The 20,742-nt window shown below is 35.7% G+C and overlaps 1 protein-coding gene across 2 annotated transcripts in view; it reads right to left on the bottom strand.

Annotated features, from left to right (window-relative positions):
• LOC131625833 (uncharacterized) overlaps nt 1-20,742 on the bottom strand; it is a 78,939-nt gene that overhangs the window by 4,006 nt on the left and 54,191 nt on the right. For both annotated transcript variants that reach the window (XM_058896663.1, XM_058896662.1), the window contains exons 3-8: nt 1,105-1,210; nt 895-999; nt 697-756; nt 471-549; nt 212-359; nt 14-137 (exon numbers count right to left, since the gene is read on the bottom strand). In XM_058896663.1, coding sequence (XP_058752646.1) covers nt 14-137; nt 212-359; nt 471-549; nt 697-756; nt 895-999; nt 1,105-1,210 — 622 coding nt within the window. The remainder of the gene's footprint in view (nt 1-13; nt 138-211; nt 360-470; nt 550-696; nt 757-894; nt 1,000-1,104; nt 1,211-20,742) is intronic.

A 20,742-nucleotide genomic window follows, 5' to 3' on the forward strand; every position in this document is an offset into this window, starting at 1 on the left:
TGTTGGTAATAACCTGAAGAACATTAATCCAGTAAGTCACACACACATTGTTGTTGGAAATTCCAACAACATTCCAAGCACTCCATGCTATAGGATTTCGAGGCATTAAACTTCTGTCACTATGCAGAAATATATCACTGCATATACAGATAAAATAGTAAGGTCTTGACTAAATATTTATAGCCACATTGACAATGAGGATAGAGTTTACCTATTTACATATTGAAAAGCACCAAGTATTCTACACTCATCTGATGTTGCTTCATCTCCTAATATCCTCAAAGCATTAGGGACATGTACTGCCATTATGCAACCATCATACATTTCTTTTGAACCATCTTTACACAGAACGACACATCCTGCAAGAAGCTTTCGAAAATTACTATAATAACTTCATTCAATCAATTGAAGAAAATATCTTAACTATCTAAAGAAAGTTATCAATATTCATATTGAAATAGTTAACCAACCTTTATCAGATGAAGAAACCAAATGCACCTCACAACTGATTTTTATTTCACAGTTTTCGCTCATAAGTTTTTCCTGCGCCTGTTTTTTCCAACTAATAATTAATGACTATAATGTTTTACATATGAACATTGAATCACAAATTCATTATTCTCATTCTCTAACTCATTGATACACATATCATTCATGTTAGAATATATGATATCAAAAGTATAATTGACACTGCACCTTTTTAATAAACTTTTGGGAGTTCCATCCAACAATCTTACTCTGAGGACTGGAAAAGAGCTGCAAAGATAACCAAGTGAGTCAACAAGTTATCTGGTAACGGACCGTTTTTTAAAACCTTGTTCTATACTATATATTCTTTCAGTTCGAAATTAAATAAGAATAGTTTAGGAACAATTATTCAACTGTTTCTTGTACCTCAAGTAAACGGTGATTACTTAAGAACGATAGAACTGAAAAGGAAGAAAAGTTCATAACTCCTTCAGAAGAGGAACAGGGCCAAATAGAACTACAAAGTGGAATCTACACATTTAAATGTTAAAATGTATCACCAACATTAAACAAAGTGGTTAAATATGTTTATGAAACATATATAAAAATTTAGTGTAAGATGTAAATTGATCATACTAGATAAGCCTTCTGAAACGATTCTGAATATCCTCTTGACTTAATGAAATGCCCCAAAGTCTCATTGTGTTCAATATCTTGGTTAGTCTCAAGTATATCAAGATAGCTGCATTATAAAAATACCAAAAATGTAAAAATCAACTAATCACTAAAGAAGAAAAAAGCTCATCATTTTCACTAGGTCCCTTAAACTCATTTTTACACTACCAATTAGTATTGTTTTTAGAGGGTTGCTACTTTAACATCAAAAATCAAATACCATATATTACATCATCTAAAATACATCATGACTATGTGTTAGTTTGGGTCAGAAAAAAAGAAAAAGTAATTATTAAACACAATAAATAGACAAAATCGTATAAAACTACGGTGTAGGTGTCATTTTTAGCGAAAAAATAACATTTCTCTTATTTTTATTTTGAGATTAAATTACTTTTTGTTCCTCGAACAATTTTAAGTTTCACTTTGATTGCTTAAATGTTTAATGTTGTCATTTAAATTATAAATTTAATTCACTCTAATTAGATATGGATTAACTTATTTTAATCGCCAAAACGTTAAGCAAAATTTCACTCGTTGTTAAAACATCTTGGCATTGTTATCTACTGGTGAACTTTTATATAATAGAATACATTTGATTCCGATTTTGTGCGATCTTTTAGGAACAAAGTATATCTTGATCGTATGTTATTTTGTTTTAGATTATGCGTGATTTATTTTGAAAAGATTTATTTTATTGCTGAATCTACATGATTTATTTTTGAAAGATCTCTTTTGAAAAGATTTATTTTGTTCAAGATTGAAGATGTTATGGACTTGTGTTGTGAAAACTTAATGGGCATGTTATCCGAATTGACTCTATATAAAGAGAGAAAACATCACTCATCATATGGACTTGTAGTGGATATTTTTTAAATTAAGAAACAAATGTCTTGGTTGTGCTTAACTATGTCCTATATTATTTTCTACCATTTTCTGAGAGACAGAGTTGTGGTTTTATTTCATGAAATTCTCACATTCTTATTGCTGAAAACTTATAAACACTTGAGAGAGTGTTTGAGTGGAAGTGATGAGATATCAGATTCAGAGGGAACTTGAGCTGAAATTTATGGGCAATATTATGAAAATGGTTCTGAACTGGAGATAGCTTAGATAAAACTGTCGTGTATTACTGACTATCCACCAATTATTGATGGAAAAAATTATAACTATTGAAAGACTCGCATGGTTGTTTTTCTCAAGTCCATGGAAAAAAGACCTGAAAAGTTGTTATCATTGGATGGACACCTCATACTAGAGCTGTCAAAATGGGTTAGCCCATGTGTGTCGACCTGCCAGGCTTGTAAAGTTCTAGGGTTTTGGCCTTAAAATTATAACCCATATTTTTCAGGGCTTTTTTAGCCCAACCCTTATTAGGCCGCAACCCGTTAGGCCCACATAGCTATAAATTTTTAAAAATTATATTTATATTTATATTGTTTTACGAAAAAATAACATATTGATTTTTCCCACCTCACTAAGTTTTATCTCTATTCTATTCGATATTTCTCTTTTAAATAATAAACACTAATATAATCAATACTCTTTTACTGGATTCTAATAGTTTTTTTCTTATGTTAAATATCCGAGTATCATTCTATATAATTTAGACATGCATTGTATTTAAAAACACATTAGAGTATTTATAAAAGATAATATAGTACTTCAAAATGTATTATGTTTCAAATAATATAACTTTTAATTTTATTTATAATAAATACTACGAGGTTTTTATTTTAATTTTTTAAATTAAAAAAGCTTGTTTAGGGTCGGGTAGCCCGAAGCCCATCTAGGGTCGGGCTCGGGTAATAATTCTGCAGCTCATATTATAATAAGGTTTTTTGGCCTAGCCCTAAAAAGCCCAAGGCCCGCCAGGGCCACCCTGTTTAGGAGAGGGTAGCCCATTTTGACAGCTCTACCTCATATGATCAAAACTGATGATGGTTCTGAATTTGTGAAAATTGAAAAATACTTGGGACCCTGTTAAAACTAAAGTTACTCAAGGAAATTCTTGTGCTCTTAATTCTATTTACAATGAAGATGACAATAGCATTTTCGAGATCATTAACACCTACGTCAGAGTTAAAAAGGCATGGGAAAATATTGAAGTGGCTCGTGAGGGAAATTCTAAAGTTTAGATGTCAAGACTTCAACTTCTCACTACCAAATTTAAACACTTAAAGATGCTTGAGGAGGAAACCATTGTCAAGGGTAAAGAAAAAGCATCATATTGACAATATCATAGGAAACTTGGATGAAGGAGTCGCTAAATAAAGAAAACAACATGTTAACTACATAGAAATGATATCTAATACGTGCTTTATCTCTAAAATTGAACCCAAAAATGTGAAAGAATCCCTCAATGTTAAGTTATCGGTCATTGTTATGCAGGAAGAGTCTGTTCAATTGAACTTAAATGAATTATTAAAGCTTTTCCTAGACTAGATTCAGCAAAATGTCATTGGAACTAAATGCATTTATAAGAATTAGTCTGATGAGAATTGATATTTTACTAGAAATAGACCTCGTGTTGTGGCTCAAGGATACACTCAGATCAAAGAGGTTGATTTTGATAAGACATTTGCTCTTGTTTCTTGTCTTGTCTCTCTCCTTCGGTTTAAACTCTACCATATGAATGTGAAAAGTGCTTTCCAAAATAGATAATTGAATAAGGAAGTCTATGTAGAGCATCCCAATGCTTTGTTAATCCATGTTTTCCTAATAATGGCTACAATCTCAAAAAGGCTATTTATAGCCTCAAACAAACTCACGGGGCTTGGTATGAGATACTCACAAAATTTCTTACTATAAATGATTATGTGCATGGAGGAATTAACAAACTATGATTTAAAAATAAGGATGACGGAAATCTTATGATAACTCAAATATATGTTGATTATATCGTGTACGGGGGTATGTCAAGCAAGATGGTGGATAATTTTGTTCAAAGAATGCGAGATGGATTTGAAATGAGCATGGTCGATGAGCTTACTGTGGAACTATGTTTTGCAAGGTAAGGAAGTTATCATGCTCTCAATGATGAAAATGAGGATGATGACAACTAAATACAAGCAATCAAAGATTCATTCTGACTAAGCAGGTTTTGATGGGTTAAATGATCACTACAAATATCATCTGATGATGGAACTCAACTAGAATAAATCTCAAGCCTCATCTCCAAAAAGAACTCTAGCAAGTGTCTATATGACTGGAGTATTTGACAAGTATTGAAGCTTCAAAGTGTGAAAGAGAGAAAGTGTGAAAGTTCGTCTAAATGGGTCTGAGTGAATAGAGTATTCTAAAAAGACAAGAACTTTTTTCGTAAAATTATACGACTAATAACACACACGCACAAAAAAAATTTTAAAGCTTGTTTTACTTAAGAAAAATATTTCTAAAAATATTTTGAAATCGTTCTTTTGATTTGGGTGTTATAGGAAAAGTTCTAGACAATTTTTTGTACTGACTTATCGAATAGCACTTATACTCAATCAATTGGGTTAGTGCCAAAAAATGAATTAAACATTTAGGACAATGTTTTAATGAAAGGTAACAACTCTATATATTTTATTTCCTTTTAAAACCTTCTAAATATTTATTGTTAGACCAACCAATCGATTGGAGCTTGATGTCAATTGATTGGCTCATTAATTTTGGCCCCAAATTTTTTCCTCTTTTGTGCCAACCTCTAGCCTATAAATAGAGGTTTATTCCGTCATATTTTCACATCCATAATTGTGAGTTTTCATATCTCTCTCCTCACTCTCTCTAAAAACACTTTCTTCACTTTCTCTCACTTATATTTAGTCGTAGCGCTTTCGCGAAAGGTCCTTTTATTTAGTGAGGAATCTTGTAATTCTGGAAGGATAGTATTGTAAATTCTCCAAGGAATAAATTATACCTTGGTTAAATAATTTATCCATAAGGGATCGTTTGTTTGGGTTCAAATCTAAATTCATTTAAAAGCTTTAGTTTTGTGGATCTAGGCTTTAAGTCCTAGATTTGAAAGCTCAGCCTGATCAAAATCTTTCATCGGTTCAAGATCAGCCTGGTATAAAATCTTAAATTTGTTCATGGTCATGCTGGTAAAAACCCATGTTCGGTTCATAAGTTCAACTTGGTTAAAAAATTTCATAGCTTTGAGATTAGCTCGATATAAAATCTCAATGTTTTGCGGTCATCCTGTTTAAAACATTGGCCTGGTTCATGAGTTTAGCCTGGTACAAAAGCTCCCCCTTGGTTAGAGATAAGCCTGTGTAAAATCTCAGTTTAGATTGGGGACTTATCGCTTAAAGTTGTTGTTTGGAAAGAAGAGTAACTGCTTCATTCCGTTTGGAAAAAAGACTAACTACTTCTCTCTATTATTCGTTGTTTGGTTGGAATTAGCCAAAATCTTAATTTTCCTTGTATAAGGGAGTTTGAGAGTTCAAACTTATAAAAAGCTCTTAAGATTTACTAGATACTCTCAAGAACAAATATTAGGGAGAGGATTAATTCTTTTTCTTTTTGACCGAACCATTATAATTTATGGTGTTGTCTCTCTTTCCCTTAACTCTTTATTTTCTGCATTTTATTTGCTACACTCTTAATTTTCGCTGCAAATTTCTAAAACATTTTTAAAATGGTTTTAAAATTTATAAATATTTATAAATATTTTTCAAACCAAAGTTTTTCTGAAACACGTAATTCACCTCCTTGTGTGTGGAGTCACATGTCCAACAATTACCTAATTTCTTAGCTTTAGGTGAAATAAATAGAAGATAGTATTTTTATTTCCCGAAGTAAATATACCAAGAACATGGTGAATAAATTTGTAATATATAATGCCCGCCACTAACACAGAGTTATAGTCACTCGTGCCAAGTTGTCAAAGGATAGACAAGGAGTCTCTGTTGATCAAAGTATGTATAAAAGTATGATTGATAGTCTTTTGTATCTCACAACCATTTGCCCTAATATTACCTTTTTGGTGGGAGTATGTGTTTGGTATCTAGCCAATTTAAAGGTTATCCCTCTCACTCAAGTTAAATGTATTATCAAATACATAAATGTATTATCAAATATATAAAGGGAACATTTGACTATGATATTTTGTATTCTCTTGATAAAAACTCATTGTTGATGGATTATTGTTATGGTGACTCGTCCAACAATGTTGAAGATAGGAAAAACACATCTGGTAGATGTTTGGGAAACAAATTGATTTTTTTTTTATTCAGCAAGAAGCATAATTGTGTCTCTCTTTTAACTACAGAAGTAAATTATTTTGTTGTTGGAAGTAGTTGCACTCAATCGTTGAGGATGAAACATATGCTTTGGCGGTATGATGTCACACAAAATATCATGATATTGTACACTGAAAACATCATTTCATCTGGTGCTTTGACTTATTTTTATTAGCAAAACGTTAAGCAAAATGTCATGTAAATTGTTGAGACGTCTTGGCTCAGTTATCCACTCGTGTGTGTGTGTGAGTGTTTTTTTTTTTTTTGGAAAATTTTTGTTTGATTCCAATTTCTGCATGATCTTTTGAGAACAACTCATATTTGGATTGTATGTTATTAATTGTTTTCTATATTTTGCGTGATTTATTTTGGAAAATTTTATTTTGTTCAAGAATCTACATGATTTATTTTGGAAATGTCTCTTATGAACATTTGAGATAAAGATTGGATATTCTATGGATTTCTTTGTGAAAATCTAATGGGTCTACTAGCCGAATTGACCTTATATAAAGAGAGAAAACATCGCTCATCATATAGAGTTGTAGTGGATGTTTTGGTGATTGAGAAATAAAATGTGTCTTGGTTCCGTTCAACTTTATTTTATGTTATTTTCCACCATTTTTTGAGAGACAGAGTTATGATTTTCTTTAGAGAAGTTTATCATGTTATTATTACTAAAGACTTATAAATACTTTGGAGAGTTTTTGACTTGAAGTGAGGGGATCTCATATTTTATAGGAGTTTAAGTTGAAATTTACGAGTAATATTAAAAGAAGGCGTCGAACTTAGGATAGTTTAAATATGACTGTTGTCTATTATTGACTATTTCTTACTATCGAATTTCCTTCCCAGTAGACTATTACCCTATAGACGTGGGTACAGTTTCATTGAATTGAATTAACAATTTTTTATGTATTTATTACTATATTTTATAATCATTCATCTATTATTTGAAATCATCTTGTCTCACATATTGATTTAACACTGTGTGTAACATCTTGTCTCTCTAATCAAACAAAATTACATTCAGTATCACTATCAACAAAATAGAACCACATGTCAGAGACGGAGACCTATATATACTTGACCGAACTTCATAATTAAATATTACATTTTATTGTGTAAAATATATCGTATCTTTAATCTTCTGTTACTAATTCTTCTTTTAAAGTAATAAAAGTAATAGAATTCTACAACCTACACCCTTATAAATAGAATAATATTGATTAAATTACATAAATTATAAAACATACAGTTATATTAAATTTGCTGATAATTATCATTTATAATAAAGAATTAGATTAGGTTTCTATCATGATAATTATTACTGTTATAGAAAAAAGGTATAATTAGACCTATGTTGGCAATAAATACTTATATAGTTAATGAGATAAATATTTAAAAGATGTCATATAATAAGGAACAAAAGAAAATTTACTAAGTCTTATAATCAAAGATAGTGTTGGAATTAGACTCTCAAACCTTTGAGTAATTCCTTATCGTTAAAGATGACAATGAATAAAATTAAGAACAAAAGTAGGATTAGGGTTTGCGGAAATTAAAAAGAAGAACTATTTTTTACAGAGTTTCTCTCTGCCCACAAACTGTGGAAATTCTGTTATTCACTTGCAACTGCAACTTCTGTGAATACAAATTATTCACTTGATTACAAATAATAAGGGTTACTCCCTATTTATAGATTTAGGTTAGCTTTCTCCCTAAGCCAAAACCCAAAACTATAAAAGCCCAAAATACCTATTTTGGAACTAAATCAAATCAAATCTATTTTAAATCTAAATCAAATCTATCTAGATCTAAAACAAATTTATGTGTAACAAACTGTTACACACTATTTGTGTAACAAACTGTTACACACTTCGACACACCTTGTGTTCGAGCAACAACCTGCTTCGACACAAGGAATTACAAATTAACACACTACCTAATTCATTGTGTCTAAGCTATCTACATTCATCATAGCTCTTAGTCTTCTGAATATTTCGACCAACAGCCCCTTCGTCATGATATCTGTAATCTGATTCTCAATTCTGCAGTGTTCCAAATTCATCTTCCCTTTAGCTACCTGTTGTCGAAGATAATGGAACCTCATTTCGATGTGCTTGTTTCGACCATGTGCTATCGGGTTCTTCGCCAGATTGATAATTGACATACTGTCGATCTTCATGGTAATTGCTCCATGATCTTTCCCTGTTATCTCTTCGACCAAGTTCACCATCCATGTTGCTTGACATGCACAAAGAGAAGCAACTATGTACTCTGCTTCGCACGATGATAGTGCCACTACTGGTTCCTTTCTCGAACTCCAAGCAACTGGTGCACCACCTAGCATAAACACATATCCTGCTGTGGATTTTCGATCCTCAGCATCACTACACCAACTCGAGTCGGTGTAACCCACTAATTTGAATTCTTTTCCCTTATCAACTGCAGGAAACAGAATCCCATAATCGAGAGTTCCTTTCAGATACCTCAGTATCCTCTTCGCCGCTGCTAGGTGTGGTACCTTTGGCTTCTACATGAATCTACTTATCATACCTACACTGTATGCTAAGTCAGACCTTGTGTGACAAAGGTATCTCAATGACCCAATAAGTCTTCTATATTGGATTGGGTCGACATCCTCTTCATTTGGGTTCTTCGACAGTTGCAATCTTGTTTCAGCAGGTATCGAAGTCGAATTGCATTCTTCCATCTCAAATCTCTTGAGAATTTCACTTTCATATCTTCTTTGATGCATCATCAAGCCTCTACTACTCTTGTAGAATTCGATGCCAAGGAAGTATGAAATTTCTCCCAAATCCGACATTTCGAATTCCTTGCTGAGATCACCTTTGAAGTCTTCGATCTCTTTCTTGCAGCTACTTGTTATCAACAAGTCATCGACATAGAGACATAGTATAAGCAATTCACTTTTGCTTCTTCTTACATATAGCCCATGTTCAGTTGTGCACTTCACAAATTCTTTCTCCCTTAGGAAACTGTCGATCTTCTTCTTCCAAGCTCTTGGAGCATGCTTTAGTCCATACAGGGCTTTATGCAGCCTGTACACTTTTCTATGTTCGCCATGTTTCACAAACCCAACTGGTTGTGCAACATAGACTTCTTCGTCTAAGGGTCCATTCAGGAATGCACATTTAACGTCCATCTAACACATGTGCCAATTGTTCATGTTCGCCAGACCAACAACCAACCTGATCATTTCGATCCTGGCAACAGGTGCAAAAACCTCATCGAAGTCAATTCCTTCCTTCTGAAGAAATCCTTTCGCCACAAGCCTTGCCTTGTGTCGAGTCACTTCACCTTTGGGATTACACTTCACCTTGTATACCAAGTTCACATCAATTGCCTTCGTGCCTTGAGGCAATTCGACAAGTGACCAAGTATTGTTGTCTTCGATGGACTTTAATTCTTCATTCATAGCTTTCACCCACTTCGAATCCTTCAATGCCTCGGTTGCATTGAGAGGTTCGACATCTGCGTAGAAAGCGTAATATACCACTTCACCTTCATCATTGACTACATCATCTGATGTAATCACACATTCTTGCAACCTTGCAGGCATGTGTCTTGTTTTCTGAGGTCTGTTTGGGCCTGCATCACCTCTGAATTCTTCTTGTCGAACTTGTTCTCTTTCACCTTCAGTACCTGGTTCGTCATAAAAAAATTTCACTGAATCCTTCTTGACATTTTCAGTCAAATCCCATTCTTTAAGCTCATCTATGATCACGTCCATACCGATCACTACTTGCTTGTTCACTAGGTCAAACAACTTTGTATCCTCCAGTCGAATGATATCCTATAAGAATCATTTGACTCGACTTGTCATCAAGTTTTCTTCTTAACTGATCTGGCACATGTCTATGTGCTATAGATCCAAATACCTTCAGATGACTCAAGCTAGGCTTCACACCAGACCAACATTCTTCTGGAGTAACTCCTTCTAGCTTCTTCATCAGACATCTGTTCAGAATGTATGTTGTAGTCGACACTGATTCTCCCCTAAATTCTTTAGGTAAATGCTTGCCTTTCAACATACTTCTCACCATATTCATGATGGTTCTATTCTTCCTTTCTGCAGTTCCATTCTGCTGTGGAGTGTAGGGTTGCACCACCTCATGCACAATCCCTTCTTTCTCACATAACATGTCGAAGTCTTTCGACACATATTCTCCACCACCATCAGTTCTCAAAACCTTGAGCTTCCGACCACTTTGTCTTTCGACCATAGATTTGAACTTGGCAAATACCTCGATCACTTCACTTTTCTTCTTTATCAGGTAAGTCCATAGTTTTCGACTGAAATCATCTATGAATGTAACAAAGTATTTGTTACCTCCATTCGAATCCACCTGGATAGGACCACATACATCAGAGTATATGATTTCGAGAATAGCCTTTGACTTACTTCCCGCATCCTTGCTGAAGCTATTCTTGTCCTGCTTTGCCTGCACATATTCCTCACATGCCTTGTTTCGAATGTCGGTTTCTGGCAGTCCTGAAACCATATTCTTTCTTTTCAAGTCTCTGATATCATTGAAGTTGAGATGGCCTAGTCGATAGTGCCATATCCATTCGTCTATGCTAGCTACAGTTGCAAGGCACTCGTGCTCCATCACATTGAGTTCAATCTTGAAGGTTCTATTATGTGACATAGGAGCCTTCAAGATTAACCTCCCACTTGCATCGACAACTGTAATACGGTGAAATGACTTTTTATAATCGAAATGTCGCGGTAAGCAAGAGTCGCCACCGACTTTTATTTTATCCAAACTAAATCGGAAAGGCTAAAAGAAACAGAAAAAAACCTTTTAAAGAAATCTGAGTTCGGGGGGTAATTTATGCAAAGGGAAGGTGTAAGGCACCCTTTGCATCCATGGTTTTCCATGGGCTCTTAATTGCTTTGCTCGCTCGTTTTCAGAAAATGTAGATGAAAGAGGAAAAAATGGACTTTAGCTCGTAAAATGAGCGTAGCCAGTTTTTGAAGAATTTTGAGAAAGAATATAGAAAATAGAGCATGGCAAGGCAATTAGGGGCAATTACCTTAAACTCAGATGATAGGTCTCTTTTTAGCCTTTCAGAATGAAAGGGTCAATCCTTGCCATAAGTGGGCAGGAAGCCTTTCGTTTGGAGGTAGAAGGGTCATCGAATTATCGTTCGCCCAAAGACTAACCCATGCCATAGAGAGGCAGGTAGTCTAAGGGGAAGGATCAGAATAGCCTTTCGTAGGCAACCAGAAGATACCTCAGCCTTTTCCGTAGGCAACTTTCGAGGGTCAAGGTCATGTTAGTGTATCGAAGGCAGCATCATTAGGGACCATGACCTTTAATCGAGGCAACATGGCTGAGGTATCCTCGTATTCGAGGGACTGGCTATTCTGCAAAAAATACAAGGCAACAAGACAACAGGCAACAAGGCAACAGGCAACAAGGCAACAGGCAACAAGGCAACAGAGAGGTTACCCAAAAGCGTGCGTGTGTGCACCAATCATGTGATTATATTCGAATATATTATCTTGTAAATTTAGTGATTCTATGTTCAATTCAAAGGTTGCACTCCCTAGGATTACTAACCACGCATTTAAATAATATAATCAAAACAGATATGGGGGAGGGAAATTGTAACCAGCGGATCCCTTAATAGGGTTTGACATAAGTAATAATAATTAAAGCATAAAATATTGAGGTTAAGTTTTAGGGTTACCAAACTCGTAGCTTTGGCGATCAACGAACCCTGAAAAGGCAGACAAACAAAAATAGAGTGAATGTATGGCTAATTCATTGACAATTAGAGTTAACCCTAACTTAAGAAAAATGGCAAAAAGAAATAAAATACGAATAAGGACTTAGCTTCGCATTTGATCTGATAGGGTTAATAGCTAGAGGACGCTTTAAGGTTAACCCTGAAAAGAGGCAAGGCGGAGGCAGAAAAATTGAGTGTAGGCAATGTTTATTTAAAAAAGACAAACCCTAAAAACAGGAAATAAAATAGATTTTCAATTTTTAGCGTCGAATACTTAGCTTCGGTTTTTTGAAGGCGCATGATTGGGAGGAATCATGTTGCTAACCCTGAAAAGAGCAAAGGCAAAAAAAAAAAAGATGAAGGCAAGGCAAACCCTGATTATTTAAAAGGAAACCAAAATAGATTTTAAATTAAATAGGGTACTTAGCTTTGAATCTTGATCGGGCGCGTTGTCGGGAGGTATCTGAAAATAATCCTGAAAAAAAGAAAAGATTTTTCAGTGTAGGGAGTGATCTTCGTAAACCCTGATTAGGGTACAAATTGACTAAGTTTAATATAATAAATAAAAATCGAAATAAATAATTAAATCGGTGAGAATATATTTCCGATTAAATATGAATAAATATTATAGAAACAAATATACAAATATTAATTTGAAATAGAAATTATTATTATTATAGTAAAATAAAATAAAAAGAAAGAAGTTTATTTAATTAAATTAAAAGGAAATTAAAAAACTTAGCTTGGATCAGGTGAGGGATGCTGCTGTAGTGTATGGTAGACTGGCGCGTCCAGATGCGTTGGATTGGACGGTACCATGATCCAATGGCTGGGACCGAGAGGTGCATGAGGGACTCTGGTAAATAGCGTGCATGGGATCTGTGATTGAAAGTGAACAAAGATAGAAAATATGAAAGAAAATAAACGCACGCAACAGGACTCGAACCCCGGTCTTGTTGTTCGCCCCTCAACCATCTGAGCTACGATCGCTCGTTGTTTTTTATTTCTCTGCGTTACATAATATATGAAAAGACAACGTTAAAATTTTAAAACAGAAAAGCTCGCGCCCTGGACCCTTCATCTTCAACCTTGGTCTTTTCTGGAAAACAGACTTTTGCCCACGGTTTTAACGCGTTGCTGTAGACCCTGCAAGATCAAAACTTAACAAAAACCGAGCATAAATTCAAACCAGGACCATAGATCGACTGGAAATTGTCCAACGAATCCAACGATACTATTTATTTTAGCCAATTTTGCTTAGAGCAAGAAATCCCAATTGAAGGTTCATGAACCCTATCCATGGTGGATTCATCGAACCGTGACAGAAATCGAATTAAAGGTCCAGAAAGCTTTAAAGCATGACTATAAACATGAATCTATGATCAAAATATGTTTATACAATGTAAATCGATGCAATCGGATTTCTTAAAAGTAGAACAAACCGAGATGAATCGTTGATGATTCTGGGTGTCTCGATCGTTTGTGAGGGTTGAATTCGACTCAGAGAGAACCAAGGAAACTTGCTTAATCCTTCAAAGGGCTGGAAACACTCTCCCAAATTCCTATGCGGCCTCCTTTGTTTTCACGCTTTTTTTCTTGAGGATAGGGTCTCGATTCCAGCCAAAAAAAAGGTTTCTTATCCTTGTCATTCTTGTGCATATATAATATAACAAATTAGGTTAACAATTTTGATGACAAATCTTGCTTTGAATGCAAAAATATTTTGTTTGGAATCCATATAAAATCTTGCTATTTTTGTCTTGATCCGATTTTCACCTTATTCTTCACAATTCTTTGCTTGCCTAGACCAAATATTAATTTAATCCCTTTTATCTCATATCTTAATAATTTATTTTATATTTAAATAAATAAATTTAAAATAAATATCACAAGAATAGAATGATGGGTTTAAGAGATTTCTTTAAGATCATGGGTCAATTTAATATTCAAATGGTAGGCCCATTAGTGAATAATCTCTAAATTCTTTGAATTGTTACTTGTGTATTTTTCAAATTTGAGCCGACTTATTCTTTTGTGGATTTCTGATATTTTCTTGATGGATCATGATCAACCTTTGATCAAATGATGCATCTGACAGTGAAATATTGATGTTGACCCACAAATCAGAAGTTCTGACTGTATTTTAACCACAGTTGACTTTTAGGTCGACCAGTCGATTATTGACTTTCCGAGCGATTGAGTGACCAATCTTCGAATTGAAACCTTGATCCGAGTTTGAACAATAAAAATAGTATGGGCAAATTTTGGGGTATGACAGCTGCCCCTGTTCAATTTTCTTAAACCTGAAGATGTAGAGTGGATTGTATGCCAGTCGGAATCTGAAGGTAGAAGAGGATTGAACACTAGAATACCAAGAAATTTGCCCTAGCTGAAGTAGAGACTTTTGTCGGAGATGGGCTTAAAGATGCCATCGAAGCCTTGAGAGGAAGTTTATTGGAGATTGATCGTGTCAGCACTGTTCGTAGTGACTGAATTCGATCTAAATCCTTTGAAATATTCATGGAGGATGCTCGAAACTAAGTATCAGAACTAAATCGTCGTCTTGATTATTTCTGAACTATCTTCGAAATAATTGTCACAATTAAATCTCTATCTTGACTATCTCTGAACTATCTTTGGAGGATACCCAAAATTAAGTGTCAGAATTAAATAACTATCTTGATTATCTCTGAACTATCTTTGGAGGATACCCAAAATTAAGTGTCAGAATTAAATCTTCATCTTGATCATTTCCGAACTATCTCTGGAAGATATCCAAAATTAAGTGTCAGAACTAAATCTCTGTCTTGATTATCTCTGAACTATCTTTGGAGGATATCCAAAATTAAGTGTCAAAATTAAATCTCTGTCTTGATTATCTCTGAACTATCTTTGGAGGATACCCAAAATTAAGTATCAGAACTAAATCTCTGTCTTGATTATCTCTGAACTATCTCTGGAAGATATCCAAAATTAAGTATCAGAACTAAATCTCTGTCTTGAATAAGCGTCAGAATTAAATCGTTGACTTGATTATCTCTGCACTATATCTAGAAGACAATGTTTATTTGATTGTAGAAATAAGCTGAAAAAAGAAACATTAGTTTTATGCAATGTCGTGATGCATGCATTGTAATGTTTATGAATGAAAGTGTTATGCATAGGCAATGAGGCGTATGTATGTTATGTATGAATTTACTATGACACATGATATATGAAAATGATTTATGCTATTTGGAGTATCTTGAGAAAATAAATCTCTGTATCATTGTGATTTTGTCGTTTGATTTTGTCTTGAGGAAGTACAGTTGGGGATTTATGATTCTTGCTTGGGGATGATCAGTAACTTGATGTACCCTGATTGGGAATAAAGACATTAATAAACCATGTTGGCGAAGAGCAAAGTGTTGGAGAAACAACAGTGTTGAAGATGTAAACTCTGTTGGGGATCCATATCTGTGTCGGGATGAGAACTTTTGAAGATATCTTCTTAATGATTACTTTGTGGGGATATGATCTTACGAATCTGGCTCTGTGGGGAGATGTGGATGTCTTGAAAGTTGCCCCCAGTATTATGGTAACTACCATTCATGGATTTGTATTGATTAGGACACACCACTGAAGATTGATCAAGATGCCAAACTCGACTTGCATAAATTTTCCCCTGCTAGTACGAGCTTTGGAAAGATTCGCCTCGCGAGGACCTTATGAGATGTTCACTATGGGCGATATGCCCCCAGTAATCATAGGCTCATGACAATGTCTCACGTTGATTGTGGAGTAGCTTTAGATATACTTGGATGCATGCCCCTGATTGTTCGAGCATCCATGAGATATTCTTGGAATCTTGACTTGATTGCCCCAGATTGATTGGGCAAAACATGTCATGCCCCTTGTATACGTCAGAGACATGGCTTCTTGGAATAATAGTGTTTTTCGGGATAACTTTCAGTCATTAGTTGTACCGTGTGCAAATTCTTTCTGTTGCTGACATTTGAAATTATGTATCAGAATATGTTTAATAATGTATTCATAAGATACAATGCATATGTTGGTCTTGAGTTTTTTTTTTTTTTTTTTTGAAAAACATTAAAACAGGAGATGTAAAAACATGACATTTGTAAAAACACGATATTTGTAACAACGTGATATTTGTAAAACATGATATTTGTAAAAAATGAAATATCAACTCAGCATTTTTGGTAAACCTTAAGGAGTCAGGATACCTTTCTGGTGACAGTATGCTTTCGAACTAACCATGCTTCAATTAGGACTTTCAAGGGTTGTAACGTGGCTTGGTTCACGGTTTTAAGCAACAAAAGATAAAGGCTCAAAATTTGATTGTACCCACCCCTCTTCGTGATGATCTTCGGTCCTAATGCTTAGTTAATTCAACTTATGCATTCAGGTTCCAAGAGACTTTTGGATTGGCGTCTTTGATAATGATGATAGTTCACCAGCACAGAGAACTTTTGAGATGGCAGTCACTTCTTCCTTTTGGTAGTTACAACTTTGTGTTTTTCAGGAATTTATTGACTTCTCTTTTTTTTTTTTGTTGATATCCCTAACTTTTGCCCGAACTGTCTATTTTGAGCTTACAGTCAGCGGGATGCCTTGATTTTTGCCTAAGTCTTCTTTTTGATTTTTGACTTAGCAGGCTTTTCTTTGTATATGTATTTTTTCTCTCTTTTTTTTTTGAAAGATATTGACTGCCTTACTTAATGATTGATAGACCATTATTTGCTTTTGATTGACATCTCCAACACTTCTTTGATGTGTGCGGATGAACACTTGTGATTGAAACCTTCGTTGAAAAGTGTACTGAATGATTCTCTTAAAAATGAATGCACAGCCAAATTAACCGAGAACTACCCTACCCCAGGTTATGATCAAGGGTTTTAATTAGTACAAGAAAGAAACTTCTACTTCTTAGGCTCAAAGGGGTTGACGAGGGATTAACATCCTTATATCTCCACTTTTTAGGAATTGAAACAATGCCTGTACATCGTCAGCATAGTCCGCTCGAAAGCATACTGTGTGAGGTTGCGGTATCGTTTTCGTCATCCTCCCTCAAAAGGCTTACAGCTTAGCAGGAGTTGAATAAACACAAAACATATGCAAAGTAAATACGTGATTTGAAATGAATGATAACGAAATAATGTATTCAAGACAAACATATGCAATGCACTGATGATAATTATTAAAACAGATAGTGTCTGTCATAAGTCGAATGTTTAAACAAACAGAATAGAAATTGCAAACAAAAGTAAATCTAATGATCTAAAAAGTTCATCCTTCTAGACATCCATAGTATTAGCAATCTTGTTGTGATTAGGCATGGGAGCAGTGATCACATTAGGAGTTGCAGGAGGGTCGAACTCAATTTCACCAGCGTCGATCATATCTTGGATCTTATTCTTCAACGGCCAACAATTCTCTGTGTCATGCCCAGGACTATTAGAATGATATGCGCACCTCGCATTGGGCTTATAACTAGGAGCAGAGGTGTTAGGATTCTTAGGAGGATCCCTCAGGGTGATCAAATTTGCCTTTAGCAGATGTTGTAAAGCTTGAGCTAGCGACGTGTTGATCTTTGTGAATTGACGTCTGGGTGTAACTTGTTTGTCTTGACGACCTTGTTGAGGCGCCGGTGTGGAGCTCAGAACTGCCCCAATATGTTGATCATGGTTTATCCTTTTCTGCCCATACACAGCATTGGAATCTGACCTCCCATTGAAATGCTTCTTTGTAGTACTTGAGGATGTAGCCACTTGAATCTTACCACTTCGGATGCCATTCTCGACACGTTCCCCAGTCAGTATAAGCTCAGTGAATCCAGATGATGAACTTCCCAGCAAATGACTATAGAAAGGGCCAGTCAGTGTATTCATGAACATATCTACCATCTCTCTGTCAGCCAAGGAAGGTTTGACTCTTCCAGCTAGATCTCTCCATTTCTGAGCATACTCTTTGAAACTTTCCTTAGGTCCCATAGACATGCTTTGTAGTTGCATGCGAGTTGGTGCGAGATCGGAATTATATTGGTATTGCTTATAGAAAGCAACAACTAAATCTTCCCAGGTATGAATGTTGGTACTTTCCAGTTGATAGTACCATTCGAGTTGAGTTCCAGATAAGCTTTCCTGAAAGAAATGGATCCAGAGCCGCTTATCAGCAGTGTGAGGCTGAATCTTCCTTACATAAGACCTCAAGTGTAGTTTAGGACAAGAGACTCCATCATACTTAGAAAAGGCGGGAGTTTTGAATTTTGGAGGAATAACAACCCCAGGAACAAGTCCAAGCTCTTCAAAATCCAGCCCAGGTATCTTCTGATTTTCCACGCTTCTCAGACGCTCTTCTAACATCTTGTATTTGTCATCGGGATGTTCGTCCTCATGGTAATAGTCCTCTTCTTCTTCAGAGAGTTTGGCAGACTCGTGGTTACTTTTTGCATCGGTTTTGATACTATCATCATCTTGCTCATCCTCACCACTGTCTTCAGAGGTTTCAGCATCCCTGAGTTGCAAGATCGGTCTAAGCTTTTTCACTCGAGTCTTCTTACCCTCTTTGGGAGTTTCAGCTTCTTCAACCTTTTTGAGAGGGCCTTTGAACCTTCTTCCCAGATTGAGAACACCTTTAGGTTTCTTGGTCTTCTTTTCCTTCTTAGTCAGAAGGGATTTCAGCTCATCTTGCCCCTTGGACAAATTCAGAATCAAGGCCTGGAACTCAGTGTTTTGAGCTTGGAGATCCTTAACTGATTGTTCGAGATCCATGATGCTGAAATAAACAGCGAGGAAAGATGAGAGACCTATTGTAAGAAACCTGTTATGCGATGTTATGAATGCAAATGCAATTCTTTCAAGGATCTATAGGAAATTTAGTTTGTAACGTTTAGACATTGAATCAAACACAGCTATGTCCAGAGAATTCTGGCTTTCGTCTTTAGACGTCCTTCTTTGAGAATCAAGCTCACCATATCGAGTGGGTCATCGCCTTTGATTCGGGATACTTCTGAATTTGAAGGTACATGGCTATAGGAAAATAAATCCTCTTGCCCCTTGATAGGTACTGAGTCTCTGAATTGGAAGGTACGTGGCCAGAGGAAAATAAATCCTCTTGCCCCTTGATTAGGAATTCAGCCCTTGATAAGAGTACCTGAAATTGCGCGCCCTAAATTCCTAAGATCCTTGAAAGGGTTAGTTAAATCATGTTATGCTTATGATGTCATGATGTCATGATGTCATGTGAATGCAGTGCATTAGGCGTAGTGTGAGATAGTAAGGACAAACAAGTCATTTTAACAAAACCTGCAAGGAAACGAAGGTTAGTAGCAAACACAAACGAGTCACCCAAGTCACACAATTTTTGGCTTAAGGCTTGCATGGGGTATGATCAGGTGTCCTTCCCAAAGGTACTTCTATGGATAAGGAGATTTCAGCAACAGGTTTTATAAGTTATCCAGAATTGTTAGCCCTTCTAAAGCACCCTCGGACATGATGCATTCGCACCATGCAATGATACTTTGAGAAAGGACCTATCTGAATTGTAGCATCGGGCAGCGACTAGTTCTCAACATTTGTCAAGAGTAGTCCCCCCACTACGTTCCTAAAGGCCAAGATGGGTTAAGGGTAACTAAAGGTCCTTGAGCTCCGGCGCACCCACGGACACATACATAGACCCCCCTCATTTGAGAAAGGTGTGCATATGCTATGGAGTCCTAACTCAAGTGTGAACTTCATATTGACTCATCTCCCACATATGTGAAAGAGGCCTCCATGACTATGCCACTCCTAAACTTAGGTGTTCTTGAATCCGGGAATAGGATTCGTCCTTCAATTTTCCCAAAACGCCCCTGAAAAATAAAACAAACAAAACAAACAATAGAAAACATTTAAGTGAATCCTAAACTTTTAAGGTAACCCCTCTTTTATTGAAATTTATCCCCAGCAGAGTCGCCAGTTCTGTAATACGGTGAACTGACTTTTTATAATCGAAATGTCGCGGTAAGCAAGAGTCGCCACCGACTTTTATTTTATCCAAACTAAATCGGAAAGGCTAAAAGAAACAGAAAAAAACCTTTTAAAGAAATCTGAGTTCGGGGGGTAATTTATGCAAAGGGAAGGTGTAAGGCACCCTTTGCATCCATGGTTTTCCATGGGCTCTTAATTGCTTTGCTCGCTCGTTTTCAGAAAATGTAGATGAAAGAGGAAAAAATGGACTTTAGCTCGTAAAATGAGCGTAGCCAGTTTTTGAAGAATTTTGAGAAAGAATATAGAAAATAGAGCATGGCAAGGCAATTAGGGGCAATTACCTTAAACTCAGATGATAGGTCTCTTTTTAGCCTTTCAGAATGAAAGGGTCAATCCTTGCCATAAGTGGGCAGGAAGCCTTTCGTTTGGAGGTAGAAGGGTCATCGAATTATCGTTCGCCCAAAGACTAACCCATGCCATAGAGAGGCAGGTAGTCTAAGGGGAAGGATCAGAATAGCCTTTCGTAGGCAACCAGAAGATACCTCAGCCTTTTCCGTAGGCAACTTTCGAGGGTCAAGGTCATGTTAGTGTATCGAAGGCAGCATCATTAGGGACCATGACCTTTAATCGAGGCAACATGGCTG

Source organism: Vicia villosa, unplaced genomic scaffold (assembly GCF_029867415.1).
Source record: "Vicia villosa cultivar HV-30 ecotype Madison, WI unplaced genomic scaffold, Vvil1.0 ctg.000244F_1_1_3, whole genome shotgun sequence".
NCBI lineage: Eukaryota > Viridiplantae > Streptophyta > Magnoliopsida > Fabales > Fabaceae > Vicia > Vicia villosa.